This window comes from Rhinolophus hipposideros, assembly GCF_964194185.1.
Source record: "Rhinolophus hipposideros genome assembly, chromosome: 6".
In the NCBI taxonomy this organism is placed as follows: domain Eukaryota; kingdom Metazoa; phylum Chordata; class Mammalia; order Chiroptera; family Rhinolophidae; genus Rhinolophus; species Rhinolophus hipposideros.
The window spans coordinates 17,234,095-17,255,358 of NC_138052.1; the positions used below are offsets into that span (position 1 = coordinate 17,234,095).

General features: G+C 42.0%; 1 protein-coding gene across 4 annotated transcripts in view; it reads left to right on the forward strand.

Moving 5' to 3' along the window:
- The window catches only part of ACMSD (aminocarboxymuconate semialdehyde decarboxylase), a gene marked incomplete at its 5' end in the record, with an annotated part of 71,940 nt that overhangs the window by 9,016 nt on the left and 41,660 nt on the right, over positions 1 to 21,264 (forward strand). The window contains 2 exons of one of the 4 annotated variants that reach the window (XM_081052618.1): positions 5,569 to 5,761; positions 12,485 to 12,529. In XM_081052618.1, coding sequence (XP_080908744.1) covers positions 5,705 to 5,761; positions 12,485 to 12,529 — 102 coding nt within the window. Of the gene's footprint in view, positions 1 to 5,568; positions 5,762 to 12,484; positions 12,530 to 21,264 lie in introns of those variants that run through there. The other 3 variants (XM_081052621.1, XM_081052620.1, XM_081052619.1) reach the window with 3 other exon arrangements.

Below are 21,264 nucleotides of genomic sequence, written 5' to 3' on the forward strand. Positions count from 1 at the left end.
TGATGAAAGTGGGCATCCTTTTTGTGTTTCTGATCTTAAGGAGAACACTTTTAGCTTTTCCCTGTTGAGCATGAGGTTTGTCATATATAGCCTTTGTTACATTTATGTATGTTCCCTTTATTCCCACTTTGCTGAGAGTTTTTAATCATAAATCAATGCTAGACTTTGTCAAACCCTTTTTCTGCATCTATTAATATGATCATATGATTTTTATCTTTCATTTTGGTTATGTGGTGTATCATGTTAATTGATTTGTAGGTATTGAATCAACCTTGCATACCAGGAATAAATCCCACTTGATCATGGTTTGTGACCTTTTTAACATATTGCTATATTCGGTTTGCTAATATTTTGTTGAGGATTTTTGTATCTGTGTTCATTGGGGATATCACCCTAAATTTTCTTTTTTTGTAATGTCTTTCACTGGTTTTAGAATTATGGCAATGATGACCTCATAAAATGAGATTGGGAGCCATCCCTCCTCTTGGATTTTGGCAACAGTTTGAGAAGGATATGTGTTAAATCTTTTTTGAATGTATGGTAAAATTCACCTATGAGGCCATCTGGTCCAGGACTTTTGTTTGTTGGGAGTTTTTTTATTATTAATTTGATTTCATTAGTAGTAATTGATTGGTTCAGATTTTCTGTTTCCTCTTTATTCAGTCTTGTATGTTTCTAGAAATTTATCCATTTCTTACAGATTGTCCAATTTGTTGGCATATAGTTTGCTCGTAATATTTTCTTAAACTTTTTTGTATTTCTATGGGGTTGGTGGTCACTTTTTTTTTTCTTCCCCTTTTTTCCACCTCCCTCTACACCACTCTGGTTCAAGCCGCTGTTTCTCAGGCTAGTTGTGTAGGACACAGCTCTCTGGACCATGCTGATATTATGAGCCTTGCGCTCTCCCGGCTGAGGCAGTCGGTTGTCGATAGGGCACTCACAGAAGCCCATGGCAGCTCTCACCAGCTTCCAGCCACTCACACTGCCCATTGGCCACTCATGGCAGCCCATGACAGAACACAGCAGCTCACACTGACCGCTGGCCACTCATGGCAGCACACGGCAGCCCGCAGCAGCATTCAGCAGCCCGTAGCGGCTCACGCCAACCTCTGGCTGCTCACGGCAGCGCAAATCAGGGAGAGCTGTTGTTCACAATCTTAGCTGTAGAGAGCTCAGCTCACTGGCCCATGTGGGAATCGAACCAGCAACCTTTGCATTAGGAGCCTGGTGCGCCAACCACCTGAGCCACAAGGCTGGCCCTGGTTGTCACTTCTCCTTTTTCATTTTTTATTTTATTTGGGTCCTCTCTCTCTTTTTTTTTTTTTTTTTTTTTTGATGAGTCTGGCTAAAGTTTTATCAACTTTGTTTATCTTTTCAAAGAACCAGCTCTTCATTTCATTGATTTTTTGTACTTTTTTTGGACTCTATTTTGTTTATTTCCGCTCTGATCTTTATCATTTCCTTCCATCTACTCACTTTGGGCTTTGTTTGCTGTTCTTTTCCTAGTTCACTTAAGTGTAAGACTAGGTTGTTTATTTGAGGTTTTTCTTTTTTCTTGAGGTAGGCCTGTATTGCTATGAATTTTCCTCTTAGAACTGCTTTCAGTGTGTCCCATAGATTTAGGGCTATTGTGTTTTCAATTTCACTTGTCTCAAGGTTATCTTTGATTTCTTCCTTGATCTCATTGTTGACCCATTCATTATTTAGTAGCATGTTATTTAGCCTCCATTTGTTTGTGTGTGTTTTTCTTATTGATTTCTAGTTTCATACCATTGTGGTCAGAGAATATGTTTGATATGATTTCAATCTTCTTAAATTTATTGAGATTTGTTTTGTGGCCTAAAATGTGATCTATCCTGGAACATATTCTGCATGCAATTGAAAAGAATGTATATTCTGCTGCTTTGGAGTGAAATGCTCTAAAAATATCAATTAAATCCATGTGGTCTAGTGTGTCATTTAAGGATGCTGTTTCCTTGTTGATTTTTTTGTCTGGAAGATCTGTTCATCGGTGTTAATAAGGTATTAAACTCTACTATGATTGTATTACTGTCAATCTCTCCCTTTGTGTCAGTCAATATTTGTTTCATATATTTAGGTACTTTTATGTTGGGTGCATAAATGTGTACAAGGGTTATATCCTCTTGTTGGATTGATCACTTTATCACCATGTAAAGTCCCTCTTTGTCTCTTATTATAGCCTTTGTTTTAAAGTCTATTTTGTCAGATATAAGCATTGCTACCCCAGATATTTTTTCATTTTCATTCATATGAAATATCTTTTTCCATTTCTTCAGTTTCAATCTGTGTGTGTCTTTCAATCTGACGTGGGTCTCTTGTAGACAGCATATGCGTGGATTTTCTTTCTTATCCATTCAACTGCCCCGTCTGTCCTTTGGGTGTACTGTCCTTGGAGGCAAGCAGGTGACACTCCAGCTCCATTCAAAGCTGGCAACTGGGCATGCCAGCCCTGGGGTCTCCTGGAAGCGGCCCTGCTGAAGGCCAAGTTTAGCTGTAGCCTTTGATCTTCCCAGGACCATCTGGCATGAGCCACAAAGTAATCTGTAGATGGCCACCACCCATGCTGGGCTTGGAGGTACCTTGAGAAGCCAAGCCATGAACCGAGACTGGCTGCCACTGGCTCTGGAATTAGGGCTGCTCAGCCAGAGTTAGGGGTCATGTTGAAGCCAGATGCTGCTTGTTTTGGTTTTGTGAACATTTTTGTATAGTATCTCATCTTTATTTTTGGTGTTCTCTATTTTCACTGGAAGGTTTCTAGAAATGGAGTTCTTTTTGTTAATCTTTCTTGATATAGGCTTTGAGTCTTGGATCTGTTGGCTCATCAGCTCTGAAAAATTCTCAGCTACGATCTCTTGGAATATCCCTCCTCCAACTTCTCTCTCCTCTCTTTTAGGACTTTGATTAGACTCTTTTTCGCCTGTCTTAGTCTATCCTTTGTACTTAGTGGCACTTTTATATATGTTCAATCTCCTCATCTCTCTGTGCAAGTCTCTCTTCCAGTTTATCAATTCTCTTTTCAACTATGTCTATTCTGTTGTTTAACCCATCCATTGAGTGTTTAATTTAAATTATTATGGTTTCATGTATAAATTTCTATTTTGTTCTTTTTCAAACTTGGACAGTCATTTGATAGTCTCTTTGTTAATTTGTAAATTTTTATTTCTTTAAATATTTCAAATATAATAAACATATTCTATGTTTATAATTCCAATGTACATGTCCTTGGAAGTTTAAATCTATTATTATCTCTGTGGACACTCACTCATGTTGGCTTTTTTCCTCATCTGTGTAGAATTTTTTATTGTAAGCCAATTATTTTTTGACCTTAATCTGTGGTATACTGAGATTGGGGACTGAGTTGGGATGCTTTCCTCCAGAAATGATTTTCATTTTCTTTTTCTGGGCATGGGTATAGAGGGAGTTTTCAAGCATTACCAACCTGGTACTTTAACTAAAAATTTCAGTATGTGTCTTTGAATTATACTTCTCAAAGAAAACCATTATTTCTCCTCTTCTTTTTTCTTTTCTTTTCACCATAGTGGAGATAGATTTCCTTATGACTCCCTTTGTTGTCCAGTAGATATTTTTTCCTAGTCTACTTTTTCACTAGCGGTCTAGCTCCTTCAAGAATTCTAGCTTGGGGCTGGCCTGGAGGGTCAGGTGGCTGGAGCGCTGTGTTCCTAATGCAGAGGTCACCAGTTCAATTCCCACATGGGCCAGTGAGCTGTTCCCTCCATAGCTAAGATTGTGAACAACAGCTCTCCCTGGAGCTGGGCTGCCGTGAGCAGCTGGAGGTTGGTGTGAGCTGCCATGGGCTGCTGAATGCTGTCTCAGGCTGCTGTGTGCTGCTGTGGGCTACCGTGTGCTGCCATGAGTGGCCGTTGGCCAGCGTGAGTGGCCAGCAGCTAGCATGAGTGGCCGGCAGCCGGTGAGAGCTGCCATGAGCTGCTGTGAGCGGCTGACCAATGGCTGGCAACTCAACTGACTGCCTTAGCTGGGGGGAGCGCAAGGCTCATAATATCAGCATGGGCCAGAGCTGTGTCCTACACAACTAGACTGAGAAACAATGGCTTGAACCAGAGTGGGGCAGGGGGGCAGGAGGGAGTGAGCAGGAAGAAAGGGGAAAAAAGAATTCTAGTTTAATGAGGGAGCCTCAGCTTTGTACAAGCCCATGCATGGTATGACCTCCCACTTCTGTGTTGGATATTAATCCTCAAAGCTCTAGGATTCTGCATCCACATTGCCTGGTTTCAAATTCTGGTTCTACCATTTATTGTTTGACTATGGATAAGTTGCCTAACTTCTCTGTGCTTCGATTCCTCATCTATAAAATGGATATTAGTAATAGTTCTTCTCTCATAGGACTGTTATGAGAAATAAATGAACTGATATAAGTAAAATGCTTGGGAAAGTGCCTGGCCCACAGGAAGTGCTCTAAAAGTGTTCACATTACTCTGGGTTTTGGTGTGTGCTTCCGTGTTAGTTTAAGGTTCACTCATTCAGTTTTAGTTCATTGAATTGTTTTTCAAATGACTTGAGGAGTTCAAGAAATTTCAAGCTGATCAGCATTTAAAAGTATGTTTGTTATAATTTATCCAGAATCTAGTTGAATACACTAGTAGGAAGGCTTTTTAAAACTACTTAGTCCCTGTATTTTGGAGACTGAACTGAAGAAGGGAGCATTCCAAACCAGGTTCAAGGCTTGCCAGGGGCCTGGAGTCCCTTGAATATTTTAAACTTCCTGGGAATAGGAAGGGTTAAACATAGAATAGTAAAAAGCTGCTTTGTTCCAGGCTCTCTTTTGAAGTATGATCATGAGCCCCTATGTATGCTCTAGAGGAAGCCCTCCCCAAACTGCTCTGACAACCCTCAATGGAAATAGCTACTTCCTTCTTTTCCCTACACATAGGGCTGTGTATAGTTATCTATTTCAACACATGAATCATTTTATCTCATTCAACTTTATAGCTTCAGCACCTAATAGTTCTCAATAAATATTCGTTAAATGCATGCATGAATGAATGAATGAATGAATGAATGAATGAATGAAAAAGGCTATGGAGGAAACAACATGTATGAAGAATGGATTCCTTCTATGATTGAAAAGTAAAGATAAAACCTCCCCCACAACTCTTCAACATGCTAAATTTTCATGAACAACCCAATTGCTAAGTGTTGTTTAAAAACATGGAGGTAACTAACTGAACAAAAAGAAAAAGCATTCAAATTGGTTGCTTCGGGGGAATGCACCCAAGAGTAAGAAGTGGTGAGTCAGGGATCCATTCTTTTTCTTTAAAAGCCCTCTGACTATTTGATTTTTAACCGTGTACTATTTACTATGTGTACCTTGATAAAAATGGAAACATTTAAAAACAAAGATGAGCCAATTTTGAACCCGCTATAATTCAAAAGCAGCCTGTAATACATTTGATCTCATCGGGTTTAACACAGTCCTTTTCTTTTTTAATTTGTGTCCAGAATCCTGATTACCAAAGAGGTGTTGACCCAAAGCTAAGTTGATATATAAACAGAACTTTGAACTTTCATAAGGCAGTTCCAAAGGACCCAGACTGGGTTGAGCAGGCCTGAAGGTAACCATAAAGGGACAAAGTAAATCAACTCCATGGTTTTCATAGAGATCTCTTGATACCAAAACTTCTTTCTTTACACGCTTCCTGTGGAGATGAAAATTGACATCCATAGTCATATTTTACCGAAAGAATGGCCAGATCTGAAAAAGGTAATGGTGATTCATTTGCTGAACTATTTCTGAAACTTCTCCAGGGTTTCTCAATGCCTCTGTTATAAACTGATCTTTTCTTTTGCGAATTAGATGTTAAATTTCCCTGCTCTAGGAGTGATTTAAAATTATTTGATAGCTCTGATTTCCTAGTTTTTAAAAATGACTTTTATATTAATTTTGAATTAACTTTATATTAATTTTAATTTCAAAGTCCCCTCGTCCCGTTAAGTGAAACATTCTTTAAAATTTTTGGACAATTTAAGTCAGGCAGTTTTACTTTTCATTTACATCACGTATTCATTGGCTGGGAAGATACATGCCAACTACGGCATTTAAAGTTACATTTTTAAGTGAGAGACTATTAAAAAATGAAATGTGATAGGTTTCCAGGATTTCTAAAACATCTCCTTTCCAAAATGTTTAAAGTAAGTTTTAGAAGCACCAAGAGATAGCTTTGTGGAATTTTTTTAGTCTATTTTGGGACACTGTCTGAAACCTTTCCTTTTTGATGTTCTTTAAGCTGTAAATCTTTGTTATGAACTAGAGAGAAGGAACGTCAAAAACCCTAGAGGAAATGACATGAAGCTTTTGCACAATGAGTGTCTCTAAAGACTATTCTCTATATTTCTCAAAAGATGGATATTTCCTCTTGTCATTTAGAACTTTTGAATGAATACTAAAAAAGGAAGGAGGGAAACATGAAAGAAATTTAAAATTGGCTTGAGTTTTGTTCAGGCTAAGTATTAGGTTTGACCCAATCTACAGCCTTCTCTAGAACTTTCACACCACTGATGTTTCATCTTTTTTATCCCAAGTGAGGAAAAATGAATTAACCTAAATTCTAATCAGTCATTCATTGTGCAAGTAGCTGAAACGATTTTCTTTTCCTGAAAGAATGTTAATCATAAGTGCTTCTTTGTTCATTGGTATTTTAGCTAAGATGGGTGGTAGACACTGTAGATGGAAATCTACAAATGATGGTGAACCATCTCTGCAAGGCTTTCCTCTTACAATAAACGGTAAAAGCTAGCCCTATCAAACTAACCCCTGCAATAAGAGTCTAGGTGCCTACATGGGAACTTGCTGTTCTGAGTGCTGCTGTCCTCGTCATAGTTTATTAAACACAACTTCACAATGTTAGTGATGAAGACCCCGAGCAGCCTAAAAAGGTGACTCCTCTATGATGCTACCCCGTATCCTTTGCTGCAAGCCCCCCTCTCATTACTGGCCTCCCCCCCTGAAGCCTGCCTCCAGTCTGAGCAGAGACATGGTCACCAAGTGCTGACCATTTCTAGGTGCCCCACCTCATGCAGGGCCCTAAAGTTATTGTTCAAATTGCTTAGGAAGCTGAGGGATGCAGAGCATGGAGAGGTTATAGCCATAAATGTGTGCCCTGGAGGCTTCCCAAGCACACAGCACATGTTCTGATAAACCGGCTTCTATTTGTCGGTCTCACATGCTGCAAGAAGATAACTGGTACACTTGATGATGATCATGAAGAGGATAGTAATAATAGTCATAATACTCTTATACTTCCAGGGAGCAATGTATATGCTGGGGGTGCCAAAAACATGTATACAAGTGGACACTTTGGTCAACGTTGCTCAAGCAGTAGTTCTCCGTGATCAGAAGTGTCTGGATGTTGATGGGAACCACTTTGAGCACCTCTGTCATTGCAGAAGTCAAACGGGACTTGTATTCATCTTTTGTTATCGGTATATATTGAGTATTACAATGTTAATATAGTTTTCCTTTCTTAAAATGTGTATACGTTTTTTGGCACCCTCTGTATATACATATAGATAAATTGATTCACATAAAATCTAGTGAATGGCAGATAGGGTTTATAGCGTTAACTCTGCTGGATTGATAATGTACCTGAGAGTCAGAAATGAACCTACCACCACACCCAACAGCTGGCCCAGGAGAATATCACTGCTATAAGGGTTGTCCCCACCTCCTTCTGTCCCCCAGTGCCTCCTTCGACACCAGCCTGTTCCCCAAACCCACTGAAGGCTTCAGCATGGGGTCATTGGAACCTGGCTCCCAACCCACAGATCTGTCCCATGGTAGAAGTTTTCGTCTGAGTGCAGGCAAGCCAGTGATGAAACAACTAGCAGAAAACAGTTCTGTGTTTTCAAACTGGAAGGAGTGAGATAAATAAAAGTACATGAAGTGGTGCTGGGATCCCTCTCCCTCTCTCCCAATTTCCAGTCTATCTGGTCAGAGTAAAGTGAGTATTAAAGTGACATAGTTAATAGCAGATTTTCTTTGGTGTTCATATAGTCCAATAGTTACAGCAGATTTTCCTTTGTCTTGAAATTCTTTCTTAGTAGGTAAAATATTATTTCAAAACACCAACCTCTGATCTTTTCTCACCATTTTTTTTCAAGCTTTCCAATTTCCAATAAAAGAATAAAAAGAACAAGCCAGTACTAGTTGTATGTTAGAAGACGAAGCCTGTTTAGAAGAACTAATACCTCTTTCCAAACCTGCCTTTCCTTACTAAATATTAATAAACACACTTCAATAACCTTGACCTTCTTATGCAACTGAGAAACAGAAAAGCAGAATCAACATGCCTCGCTTGATGATTAACTATTGACGACAAAGGACTGGGATTTGAGAAAGCTTTTCATTTTCATTCACTAAGAATGATTTTAGTCCGAGTTACACCTAAGATCTGGGGTCGGGGGAAGGAATCTATGTGAGGTAGAAAGAGAGCAGATTCAGGAGGCACTGGATTAAATTGTTTCTATTGAGTCAGGACCCACACTCTCTGCTGTCACAAATAGGATGGTGGCCCAAGAAACCATGGTGACAGTTGTTTGACCCACAATGAGGTAATCATAGCAACAATGATGATAATAAGGTTTTGTCTTTTTCCTTCAGCAAGACTTTACTAGCATGTGCCCAGTAGTAGGGCATGCAAAGATTCTTCTAATTTTTAAAAGGGGTCAAAAAAGTCTGGTCTTTAGTAAAAAATTTATGTTTGTATCTTCTTTCATTAGGAATAACTTAATTGCACTTGATCACTGTAAGATTTTAGGAAACAAAATCCCAGACATATCTTGACTTTTAAACAACCTCTCTGAGGAAAGATATTTGGTTTCATCACCCAGGAGGTTTATTATTCACCTCATGAAAGTGTGAGGTCCCCAAGTCATTAAAAATGTCATTTAGTTCATCAACCTCTGAATCATACATCCCCATTTCAGAAACATATCTCTTGTATATAGAACTGAATTCCCTTGAATTTTTTTTAAAAGATTTTATTGGGGAAGGGGAACAGGATTTTATTGGGGAACAGTGTGTACTTCCAGGACTTTTTTCCAAGTCAAGTTGTTGTCCTTTCAGTCTTAGTTGTGGAGGGCGCAGCTCAGCTCCAGGTCCAGTTGCTGTTGCTAGTTGCAGGGGGCACAGCCCACCATCACTTGTGGGACTCAAGGAGCCGAACCGGCAACTTTGTGGTTGAGAGCCCACTGGCCCATGTGGGAATTGAACCGGCAGCCTTCAGAGTCAGGAGCACGGAGCTCCAACCACCTGAGCCACGGGGCCGGCCCTGAATTTTTAATTTGTTTTGTATTTGTCATGCCCATAAACGCCTCTGGAACACTGGTCATTGTCAGTCAAACATTTTCAGACTGTACATGCCTCCTGGCATATGCTGTGACAAAAACAACTCCCAGGGTCATAAATTTCAGAACCCAGACTTGTTCAACCCACGGTGAGAGCTGGGGGACTGTGTGGCACCCTGACTTGGAGCAGAATTCGGTTGACTTAAATAGGATAGCTCTTCACAAGGGGCCCCAGGAAAGCACAGAGTGTTCACATTTTGTGCTTGCCAATAAAGGGGAGGGAGGAACGCAGTGACAAAGGGCTCCTCCTTCATAGTGCTTCATAGTGTTTGCCCCAGGGTATGCCTCATTTTACCAGATAAGGATGGAATGGGCTGTCACCACCAGGCCACGCCCATCTCCATCACTGTCTGCCACCACCACCATCACCATCGTTGGTACCACCAATGCCACCAAACTCACTACCACAACCATCTGCCAGCTCACTCCTCCACTGCCATTACCACCACCACCATCCCCATCAAAATGACAACCATCCCTCACCACTGTTGCCACCACCACCTCCACCACTGTCACCATCATCATCACCGTTACCACTGATGAGGTCCATTCTATAAACCAGGTCTGGTGTCAATAGCTGTCTGTGAATGATCTCAGTTAATGCCCATGAAACCCTGTGTCAACAGCTACTGCTGTTAGCCGCATTTTACACATAAGGAAACTGTCTTTCAGATGTTAAGTAAGTCCAACAAAGTTAAGTATCTTATAGTGCTTTGTCCTATATGACAAGAGCCCTCTGTTCAGCCTCCCTCTGCCTCTCTGCCCTTCACCAGATGGAATACTTTATAACCTGCTAACTTATAGGTTAAAGTTCCATAGGGAATTTTTTAAAAGTAAGAAAGAAAAGAGTGAGGAAGGAAGGGAGGAAGGAATGAATGAAAGGAAGAGAAGGAGGGAGGGAGGGAGGGAGGAAAGAAGAAAGGAAGGAAAAAGAAAGGAAAAAAACCCTTTTCTTCTACATTAAAGTAAGATTTCAGTGGCAAATTTTCAGTTTGAGAGAGAATTTAAATTTACTCTGAGGGTAACTGATGGAGGCCTATTCCATCCATTCCCAGCCTACATCTCTGGGCAGCTTTATCCAGGGGAAAAGAGGGGGAAAGCACAAGGGTATGGAATGCATGAAGGGAAAAGAGTAGGGAGCCACAGGCAAAGGAGAAATTGGGTGCAGGGTGGAGCAGCTGTGGCCCCTGGTCCATAATTTCCCTCGCATGCCCAGCCTACTAACCTAGGTTCTCTGACGTGACTTCGGGGAAAGCAGGTAGATTTCCAGAGTTCAGATGATTATTTGGAGCCATAACTAAAGAAGAGACTTTATGCTCAGGTAGAATAAGGCTGGCATAAAATTGACCCAAATCTTCAAAAGTCTGTTGGGGCAGACCCTGTGCTACAGGCCCAGGCCACCCCTCTCAGTCTAGAGAAGAGAGGGGTACTAGGAAGAGGGATCTGCCAAGACCTGACTTCCTCAAGACAACCTCCCTGTCGCGACGTAAGAACCAACCACTGTTAGCTGGTCTCATCCACTACAAGACGCAAGCAGTTGCTCTTATCTTCAGCTTCTTTAACTCGTCTCCCACCATTGCTGACAAGAGCAGCTGAGGATACTTCACATCATTCACAGTATTCTCTCCAGCCCCCACACCTTCCCTTCTCAATTCACCCTTTGAGAGCCACTGCTTTGGAGCATAGAAATGCTGAACATGGAGTTCCTCTCCCGTCGGACCACAGACTACCTTTGTAACCTCTCCCCACCCCCTACAATACTACTTAACCCAAGTTATGGGTCAGGACTCTTCTCCAGGCTGCCGAGAATCTGTGCGTCACTCTGTCACAGAATGTCTCACAAGCGATTACGGCTCTTCAGTTACTTGCCTGCCCAGCCCCACCCTCTCAAAACTGTGCTCCACACAGACTGGAATTGCCCTTCTCTTTCATTTTCTCTGCCCTACTGAGGCCTGTCATGTGTGGGACTCCATGTGGGTTTGAGAAATGAATGAATGAACAGTGAATACATGGAAGAACAAAGCGAGACGTTAAAACCTATAGTTACATGAGTCATATATACCTGTGTTCTTAGGCAGCGGCTTTCAAAGTGTTTTATTCATAACTGTCAAGAAGAAATATAGTTTATACTGACTCAGTACAAACATCCACATATATAACGGAAACAGTAGTTTCATGAAACAAATAATTACTACATGAGAGGCATCCCATCTCATTCCATTCCAATCTTACTGTCTTGGGTTTTCCAAAAAGCAGATCCTGAGACAAAGATTCAAGTGCCAACAGTTTACTTTGGAGGTGACCTCAGAAAACAGTAGTAAGAGCGGGGAAGGAAGACGGGGAAAGCAAGGCAGCCAGAGACAATGTAGCATGTGTACCTCACCTCAGTCTCTGCGGAACTGGTGTATTTCTATACAAACATCCTCAATCATTGGTTGAGGACTGCTGAGGGAAGGGGACACTCACTTCCTGGTGCTTCTGACCCTCTAGAAGGGTCTGACCAAAGCTGGCTCCAAGCCAAGCAAAAGGGAAGCTCTCATCAGAGAAATGCAGGTACCGCAGTGGGAGGGCTGGTGTGCAGAGAAGAGTAAAGGGGAGGTATATGTCTGGGACACCGTCTGCCACACATGCTATGTTTTTAGAACATCTGGGTCACTGTGCACTAAACGTCATGATCTACTCATGGGTCACAACCCACGGTTTGAAGAGCAGTGTTCTAAGATGCTATTTCCTAACAAGTGGTCCTTAGAGCCCTGGTGGTCCATGAAGTGATTTAGGTGGTAGGAGAACAAATATTTTTTAACGTAAATCCTCATTTTAAAATTTCAACCTGCACAAGGAGAAAAGGTAAACCTAGCACTTCTATGATATAGAATTTTCTTCCTGAGTAAAATACATGTAAGGAAAGAAAGTAAATTGATTTAAATATACATATTGAATAAGGGGCACCTGGGTGTGAGTTAAAAATGGGAAGGTGATGTTTAAAAGGGTGGAGCTCAGGATCCATTGCCCTCGAAATGCCCCTTTGTCGCAGGCCTCTCTGCTTTGCCCTTCCGGTCTAACTGTGCCTCTCCTTCTGCAGAGATTCGGCTATGGAGGCTGGGTACAGCTCCAACACCACAGCAAGGTGAGTTTGTCCCAAAGCATGGCACGCCTAGGACCCAGGGCCATCCTGAGCCTGAGACCTTCCTGCAGGCCTCCAGGGAGTGCAACTAGTCTGCCTTCCTATTGACTTTGTAATAGGCAAGGGAGGAGCACTGAGGTTTCTCAAAATTATTAGAAAAATGAGGGTAACTTCAAAGAGCAGCGTTTAAGAAGATAACATTGGAATTTGAGAAGCCATTAAGAAACATTCTTTTTTTTACCCTTGAACTAATTTTAGCTTTACTGCGCTGCTTCAAGGAAGCAACCCGGCCTTCTCCACAGGTCATTACAGTATATTAAGGCCAAGCAAACAAATGGAACACTTGGGGTTTGAGCACAGGCTAGAGAAATTAAATACTGGAGACAAAGGGGAGGAAAAGTCGCTGTTATTAAGACCTAACTTTGCTAAGAGGAGAAAGTGAAAGGCGGCATGAGAGAGAGCGCGAACTGGAGGGCGGCACAGAGGTCAGGTCCGACTTCATTTTCAGAGGTAGCACATGCCCTCGTGGAGTCCAGAGATTGAGCTAGAACACTGATGTGACTAAGGCCGCCTCCGAAGGACCTGGGGGCTGGGAAGATGCAGGTCTGTGCTCAGGGGTGACGCATGCAGTCTGATGAGGTTAGGGCCGCTTTCGCACCAGCTGCTGGAGGACACAGATTTGGGCGCTAAGGATTGGAGAAGGCTTCCTGGAGGAAGTGATCCCCATCCTAAGTTTTGAAGCAGAGGTGAAGGCTTGCCCAAGGAACCAAGGAAGCAAGGTTCCAGAAAGAGAAGACAAGAAGCAAAGGCACGGAGATATTAAACATACATGAGCCCAGAATGCAAGCACTTGGCTATGGCTGGTACCACTATTTCTCAAAGTGTGATCCCCACACCAGCTTGTTCCGCTTCACCTGGGAACCTGGGAGACATGCAAATTCTTGGGCCTCGCCCCAGACCTACCAAATCAGGAACTCTGAAGGTCCAGCCAGCAATCTGTGTTTGGACAAGCCTCCAGGTGATTCTGATGCTCACTCAAGTTTGAAAACCACTGGCTATATTCATTCACTCACTCACCGATTTTTATTAAGACCAATTTGGTGCCAGGCCCATGAGGACAGACACGGGGAATATGCTGGTGAACAAGACAGACATGCTCCCAGCCCTCATGACGTTCAAATTCTAGTGAGAGACAAACAAATGTGCTCACTTCAGAGAACGAAATGAACGACGGGGCTGTAATAGGGAGTGACTGGGGAAAATTCTTTTGGGCAGGCTGCAGAGGAAGCTGGTTAAGACTTGGAGGAAAGGAAGGAAATACATGGACTAGTGTCTCTGGCTGAGGGAACAGTAGTTGCAAAGGCTACCATGTGAGGATGAGCTGTGTTCAAGGCAGGGTAATGTGGCTGAGATGTAGTGAAACGGGGAGATGGTGAGAAATAAGGCTAGTGAAGTAGGCAGGGGCCAGGTCATGGAGGGACTTGTAGCACCTGCTAAGGAATCCAGATTTCATTTTCAACTCAATACAAATTCTTTGGAGGGGATTAATGGCTTAAAAAGACCACTCCAGCTGCAGAGAATGGATAGAGGCAGACAAGAGTTTGGGGAGCAAAGTAGTGGGAAGAAGTCGGAGAGGTGGGCAGAAGCCTCATCAGATGGAGCCCTGGAGGATGGGTTTAAGCCTTTGTCCTTGATCCTGAAGGCGGTGGGGAATCATGACAGAGTTTTCAACATCAGAATCTTTGGGGCAGCTCATTCTCATCTTCATCATAGAGTGCCCACTAAGTGCCAACTTAGACACTGGCTGTACTTCTCCCATGAAAACTGCTAGTTCCTAGCCGGGGCGCTGGTGATCTAAGCTGGAAGTCTCCCCAAGCAGAACAATCTGAGTGGAGCTGATTACAAGGCTACTGGGGAGCCCCAAATGCAGGGATGGGCAGCATGTGATGTATATATTTTTTTAGCTCCAGGTCCAAAGCTGCAGTTTTAACCTTGATACTGGATTTGAAGGGCCTTTATTTCATTTTGTTTGCAAGTTAAGAGATTGCATAAACTTAAGAATAAATCTAAAAACAAAAAAACCAAGAAGAAAAATATTTCCAGTCATATCTGCTACCTACATATTTCCAGCAAAATTGGATATAATGGTAGTCTAACAGAACAAAAGAGTGACACTGTCCTCCCCTCTCTCTCAAAAACAAAGCAAAGCAAAACAAAACCAGAGCAAATCTGTATTTTTCATAATTACAGTGATCAGGGCTTATAGTCACTGGAAAACAACATGCAAATGTATACAAATATTCAAATTAGGTTGAGAGCAGTGAGAAAATCCAGCATTTTGGGGTTGAAATTTCTTTATTTATTATCCTACATTCCTTTGGTGAACAAATATTTTTCTGTCCCTGTGTCTGATTTATTGCAGAGATTTCTGTTCTCTGAAAGGTCTTTCCAGAACATTTCTCTGGTCTGCCCTATTTGTTTCTCTTCTTAACCTTTGGGTTTCCAATGCTTTTGGAATGACTCAAGGGGTATTTGTTTGCCACAGTAAAGCCTTGTTCAGAATTTTAAAATACCATTTGTCCTTTGGTTGAATATTTATAAAAGCATAGGTAGCAAGCTAGTTTGTGCAGACGCCTCTGAGATGCATGGGGTGGGGGTAGAATTGCATCCTGATATCAAGAACACCTGCGAGCATTTCAAAGAAGGGTAGATATATGAGGTAGGACAATTAAGTTGGCGAACTCATCCTAGAAAAAGTGCCACATACCTCATTGCTGAATATCACTATGGTCACCTTTGAAGTACTCCCCTTGGGAAGCTATGCCCTGATGCCAGTGCCTAGTCCACCCTTCAAAGCAATTTTGGAACTCTTTTTCTGGAATGGCCATCAGAGCTGTCGTCGTATTACCCTTGATGTCCTGAATGTCATCAAAATGTCTTCCCTTCAATATTTCCTTTATCTTTGGGTAAAGAAAGAAGTCATTGGGCGCCAGCTCAGATGAGTAGGGAGGGTGTTCCAATACAGTTATTTGTATTTGTTTACTCACTAAAAACTCCCTCACAGACAGTGCTATGTGAGCTGGTGCATTGTTGTGATGCAAGAGCCATAAGTTGTTGGTGAAAAGTTCAGGTCGTTTTAGTCTAACTTTTTCAGCACTTCCAAATAGTAAACTTGGTTAACTGTACAGTTGGTACAAAGTTATAATGAATAATCTCTCTGATATCAAAAAGGGTAGCAACATCATTGCAATAAGTTCACGAACTTAATTGTCAGACCTCATAGCGCCTTTTTCAAATCCATGGGTTAGCAGCAGCTAGAAACATCGACCAAGTGTTTTTCAGGCCCTTCAGAATAAAACACACACACACACACACACACACACACAATTCTGTGTAATCTCCAATCATTAGGTTCCTGCTCTCAAAATGATTTCTCCCTCACCAGGTTGCCAAGAAGACACCCAAATGGGTAAAAAACATTCAGATAGTGATAATTTTGAACTGAGCAAAAGACACAATAAATAGTGAGGGAGTTCAGAGGAGGTGGAAAGCCCAAGGCAGGGGCAGTTTTCATGAAGACGAAGAACATACAGTTGTAGGGCTAGTGATCGTGTACTCCAGGGTTTAAAAATAGGAGTTGCAACCCAGTAGTGAGTTATAATAACAATTCAGTGGGTTAGCACAGTTTTAAAAATGAAATAAATTACACAAGAAAATAGCAGAATGCATTGTTCATGGTAAGAATAAATACTGATTCATGAAACTTTTGTCCTAGTTTGTCTCTGTATAAACAAATATATATGGGTCTACTGGGTCACAATGGAAAACATATTTCTTCATGTGGGGTCACAGCCAGAATTGATTGAAAGCCATTAATGTAGTCCAATGCTGTCCTTTCATGTTTTTATTTCTAAGGTTAATTTTCATTACATAAGTAATATTTGCATAAATTCTCCTTTTAAAATTTAAGCTATTGGATACGAAACTACAGTTCCCTTGGATTAGCACTCCCCATCCTCAAAATTCCATTAGCAGTTTGGTGGGTATCTTTCCAGACCTTTCCTACGACTTTTCTTATATGTACATGCACTTATAGAAACACATAGCATTATTCAATATGTTTATGTACTTTTTTTCTTTTGATAAGGCCATCAGGTGCCAAACAGAAAACAAATGGCACAGTTGAATTAGAATACTTTAAAAGAAGTTAATAAAGAGCCTATGCATAAAGGTGTAGGCATGTGATGAAGTTGTAGAGGTAAGCAAGGCTTAGATCACGCAGGGTCTTACAGAGCAGGTTAAAGAGTTAGGATTGTACCTTCAGGGCAATGGGAATCCATTGAGAGTTTTACGTGGAGGAGTGGCAAGATCTGATTCAGCGTTTTGAAAGTTTGCTGTGGAGGCATTGTAGAGACTGGGGGGGAGGGGAGCCAGAGTGAAAGCAGAGAGAGATTAGGCTGGCGGTGGAGCAGGCCTTTGGGTGAGCAAGGATGGGGCTTGGACCAGGGCTAGAGCAGCGCAGATGGAGGGAAGTGGACCGGCGCAGGCTCTATTCCGGAGGTGGAATTAATGGCATTGGGAAATGGATTGGATGGTGACATGTCAGGCAGAAGGAGGTGCAAACTGATAGTGTCTCAGCGGGATGAGAAGACAATGCAGGCACCAAGGACGGAAGCAGCTGGAGGACAACCAGGGCCGGTAGAGAAATGGTGGCAGGAAGGCTCCCAGGAGCTGTCCTTTGGAACCTTGGAATATGAAGGTTGGAGTGATAACAGGTTGCTTCTGGGAGACAGTGTCTGGGCCATTTCTGACAACTCTGCACCCCAAACCCCACCAGCGCAATAGCTCGCCTGGTCTAGGCGGGGGTGTCCAAACTGCGGCCCACGGGCCAACTGCGGCCTGCAATCCATTGTTAATTGGTTCGCAGCAAATTCCAAAAATATGTTTAGTTTACTTAAATAAACCGGGTGAGGCAATACGTACTTCACCTTGAGTGAGTGGCCCGGCTGTTTGTGTATTTTACCGCATATGGCCCTTGGTAAAAAAACATTGAAAAAAGTTTGGACACCCCTGGTCTAGAGGGATAGCCTGAGTGGGCACTGCAGTTAAAAGGAGAATAGAAATCTGATGTAAAGTACTGAGTTTGAAAATACATTTTTAATGATACACACAGTACCAGACATTTGCAATACCAGCTATATTTGAACTTATTTGCAGATAGTATTAGAGCTATAACTTACAAATCAGAAGTGTTACAGGTTACATTCTCTGGGAATCAGACTCTGAGACAGAGATTAGCATGGAAAGGGTTTATCAGGAAGTACCCTTAGAATGGACACCAGTGGGAAGGAAGAGAAAGAAGTGGGACAGAACAGAAGGCAAGGCTGAGACGTGATGTAGTCCCACTGTAGGCTTCAGCTGACCCTACAAGGTTCTCTAAAGCTTCAGAGATGTCCCAAGCTGGGGTGGGGTGAGAGGGCCAAAATATAGAGGACTTTACACCTCATGTCAACCAATCCTTTGGAAGTGGGCCGCCCTGGAAATGAAGCAGGACCTTGAAGGAGGTGGCTCTCCTTGGCAAAAGCAGTCTTCCCATCTCCCCATACGGATTGATAGCCAAGGGCTGTCTGCCAGTAAAACTCCCAGAAGCTGGGAAAATAAGTCCTTTATTCCTGAAGGGCTTTATTCCTAAATGGCACATCACACCATCCTTCAAAGGACCTCAGACATCAGTTACTTTGAGCCCTTATTTTATAATTAGAGTCTTGAGATTCTGGAAGGGTCAGTAGTTTACACATAGGATCCAGGTCTCCTGACCCCTGCAGTACCACAATTTCCAGTATACCATGTTGTTCTGACTTTAAAAAAATTAGCAGTGTATTTGAAATGGGTTATCAGGGTGATGATGGTTGGTTGAGGAATTCTTTAATTAAAAATAAACACTTGGTTTTCTTTTGAAAAGTTAGGAAAACTACAGAATTTGTGTCTGGGTTGAATAAATTAGCTTGCTCCAATTATTTGGTTATTAGTTTAGTTTTAGATGTTGAGTGATACTGAAGGCAACATTAAAAACAGAACCTAAGAGACAGAGAGAGACGCTTTCCCCAGTTCCTTCCCCAGCAGTAAGTGCTGACCTCTGAGGCACATTTATAGCCCTGCAGGGATACTGGGTTCCCGACTATAAAGTGAAAGGGATCAGGCATTGATTCTCTACAGTGGCTACCAGGTCCCCAAATTATGGCTAAAAGAATAATGAGTATTGGGAGCCTATTACAGGGGCATAGCTGCTCTATGGTAACTTTCACTCAGAAAGAGTTCCACTGACAGCTGCTGTCATTCATTTGCCTTTCAATGGCTCTAGCATTAAGGATGTGGAGAGAGAAGTTCAGTGAGTCTGATTCTCCTGCCATGTAATGAGGTCAATCCCACCCCCAAAAAATCAGACTCTTTAGGAAATTATAGTAATTAACTTTTGACTACTAGGTAGACACTAATTACCAAATATCACCCTGGTGGGTTGGCTTCATAACCTGGCATCTTATACCAGTTCTATACCAACTAAGTGTATTACCTTGGACAAGTTACTGCACCTATGGACTCATTGGTAAATGCAAGAGTTGAACTAAATGATCCATTTCTGCTTTAACATGCTCTGCTTTGTCTGAAACCAAAACTTATTCATGTACCTCCAAGAGAAACCCAATTTCCTCCCTTGCCATGGATAATACAATAGTCTCCCCTAATCCATGGTTTCAGTTACCTGTGGTTAACCACAGTCCAAAATTATTAAATGGAAAATTCCAGAAATAAACAAATTTGTAAGTGTTAAATTGTGAACCATTCTGAGTAGTGTGATGAAATTTCAAGAAATCCCATTCCATCCGCCCTGGACATGAATCATCCCTTTGCCCAGCATATCCATGTTGTACATGCTACCCACCCATTAGTCACTTAGTAGCCATCTTGACTGTCTTGGTGTCACAGTGCTTGTGTTCAAGTCACCCTTATTTTACTTAATCGTGGCCTCAAAGCACAAGCGTAGTGATGCCAGCAATTCAGATATGCCAAAGAGAGGCTGTAAGTGCTTCCTTTAAGTGAAAAGGTGAAAGCTCTAGACTTATTATTTAAGAAAACAAATTATATGCTAAGCTTGCTAAAGTGTATGGTAAGAATGAATCTTCTATCTATGAAACTGTGAGAAGGAAAAAGGAATTTGTGCTAATTTTGTTGTCACATCTCAAACTGCAAAAGTTATGGCCACAGTGCATAAGGGTTTAATGCATGATAAGTGCTTAGTTAAAATGGAAAAAGCATTACATTTATGGGTGGGAGACATGAACAGACACTACATTCACATAACTTTTATTACAGTATATTGTTATAACTGTTCTATTTTATGTCACTATTGTTAATCTCTTACTGTGCCTAATCTATAAATTAAACTTACCATAGGGATGTGTGTATTGGAGAAAACATAGTGTATATAGGGTTTGGTACTATCCTTAGTTTCAGGCATCCCCTGGCAGTCTTGGAATACATCTCCCATGTAGAAGGGAGAGCTACTGTATATGGTAAAATCTGGCCATAATTGGCTGAGCATGTTCTCTGGCCTGGTGTTAAGTTCTTTATTAACCTTCTATTATTGAATCTTTTGAATCACTCAGTGTTCTTAGTTGCAAACAACAGAATCCACTCCAGCTACTTTAATTAGAAAAGCAGCTCACAGACTTCCTAGGAGAGTCCGAGATCAAGCTCAGAGACTGTGCTAACAGACACGCTGCCCAGTCACGCCTGGGCGCGGGGCACTGCTGGTCCCAGACAGGAAGCCCATGCTCACCTGCTGCTGCTGAGGCTGGAGACCAAAGTGTTGCCGTTTCTCCTCCAGCCACGTCTGACACCCCAACAACACCCTGGCCAAAAGATAGACTCTGCAAGGCCCCTGCTGCCTCACAGTGTTCACTTCCAATGGGAGTCACATGTGGGGGCCTCTAGTACACATCAGTGCCCTTTCTGCAAGGGAGGCTGGGAAAGTGGGTACCGGATTCTCCCTTAGGAAGGGGGAATCAGCAGGTGAAAATGTCCTCATGTATAGGAAGTGTTCCAAGGATGTTAGGTGGCCACAAACATGACACATATAATGGTCCACATTTTACAGATAGAAAAAGAAAGCTTCAACTCAGAAGGCCCATAACTTAACCAGTTATACCGCAACTAAATAATTTAGTGAGATTTAAACCCAGGTCCATCAGTATGCAATGATGCACTTTAGCACGCTGCTAGTCTGGGTATTTTATGGTGATTAAGCTTTCTTATTAAGGAGCAAAATGAAAATAAAACCCCTAACTTGCTAAATGCAGATTAGTTTCCTTTTTCTCTTTCACCATAAACCCCTCTCCACTCCCTTCTTTACCAATGGAAAGACACGGTCCTGTATTCTATTTGTGCAATCGGTATCATTCAGGACTTTTGGTTGCAAACAACAGAAACCAACAATGATTAGTTAAGCAGAAAAAAAAAAATATGTTGCAAGCATTTTAAGGCCGTCAAGAATTATAAAATGCCTCACTCATAGGGAACCACACTCCCAAAATGGGCAGGCATTGAAACCACAGCACAGGAACAGGGTGCCGCAGTCTCCCTTCTGGACACTGGAAACTGGCACCAGTACCACTGACAAGAGACACAGCATGTGGCCAGTGCTGGAACCAATGGCAGGCTCAATTCACTGTTCCTGTCTT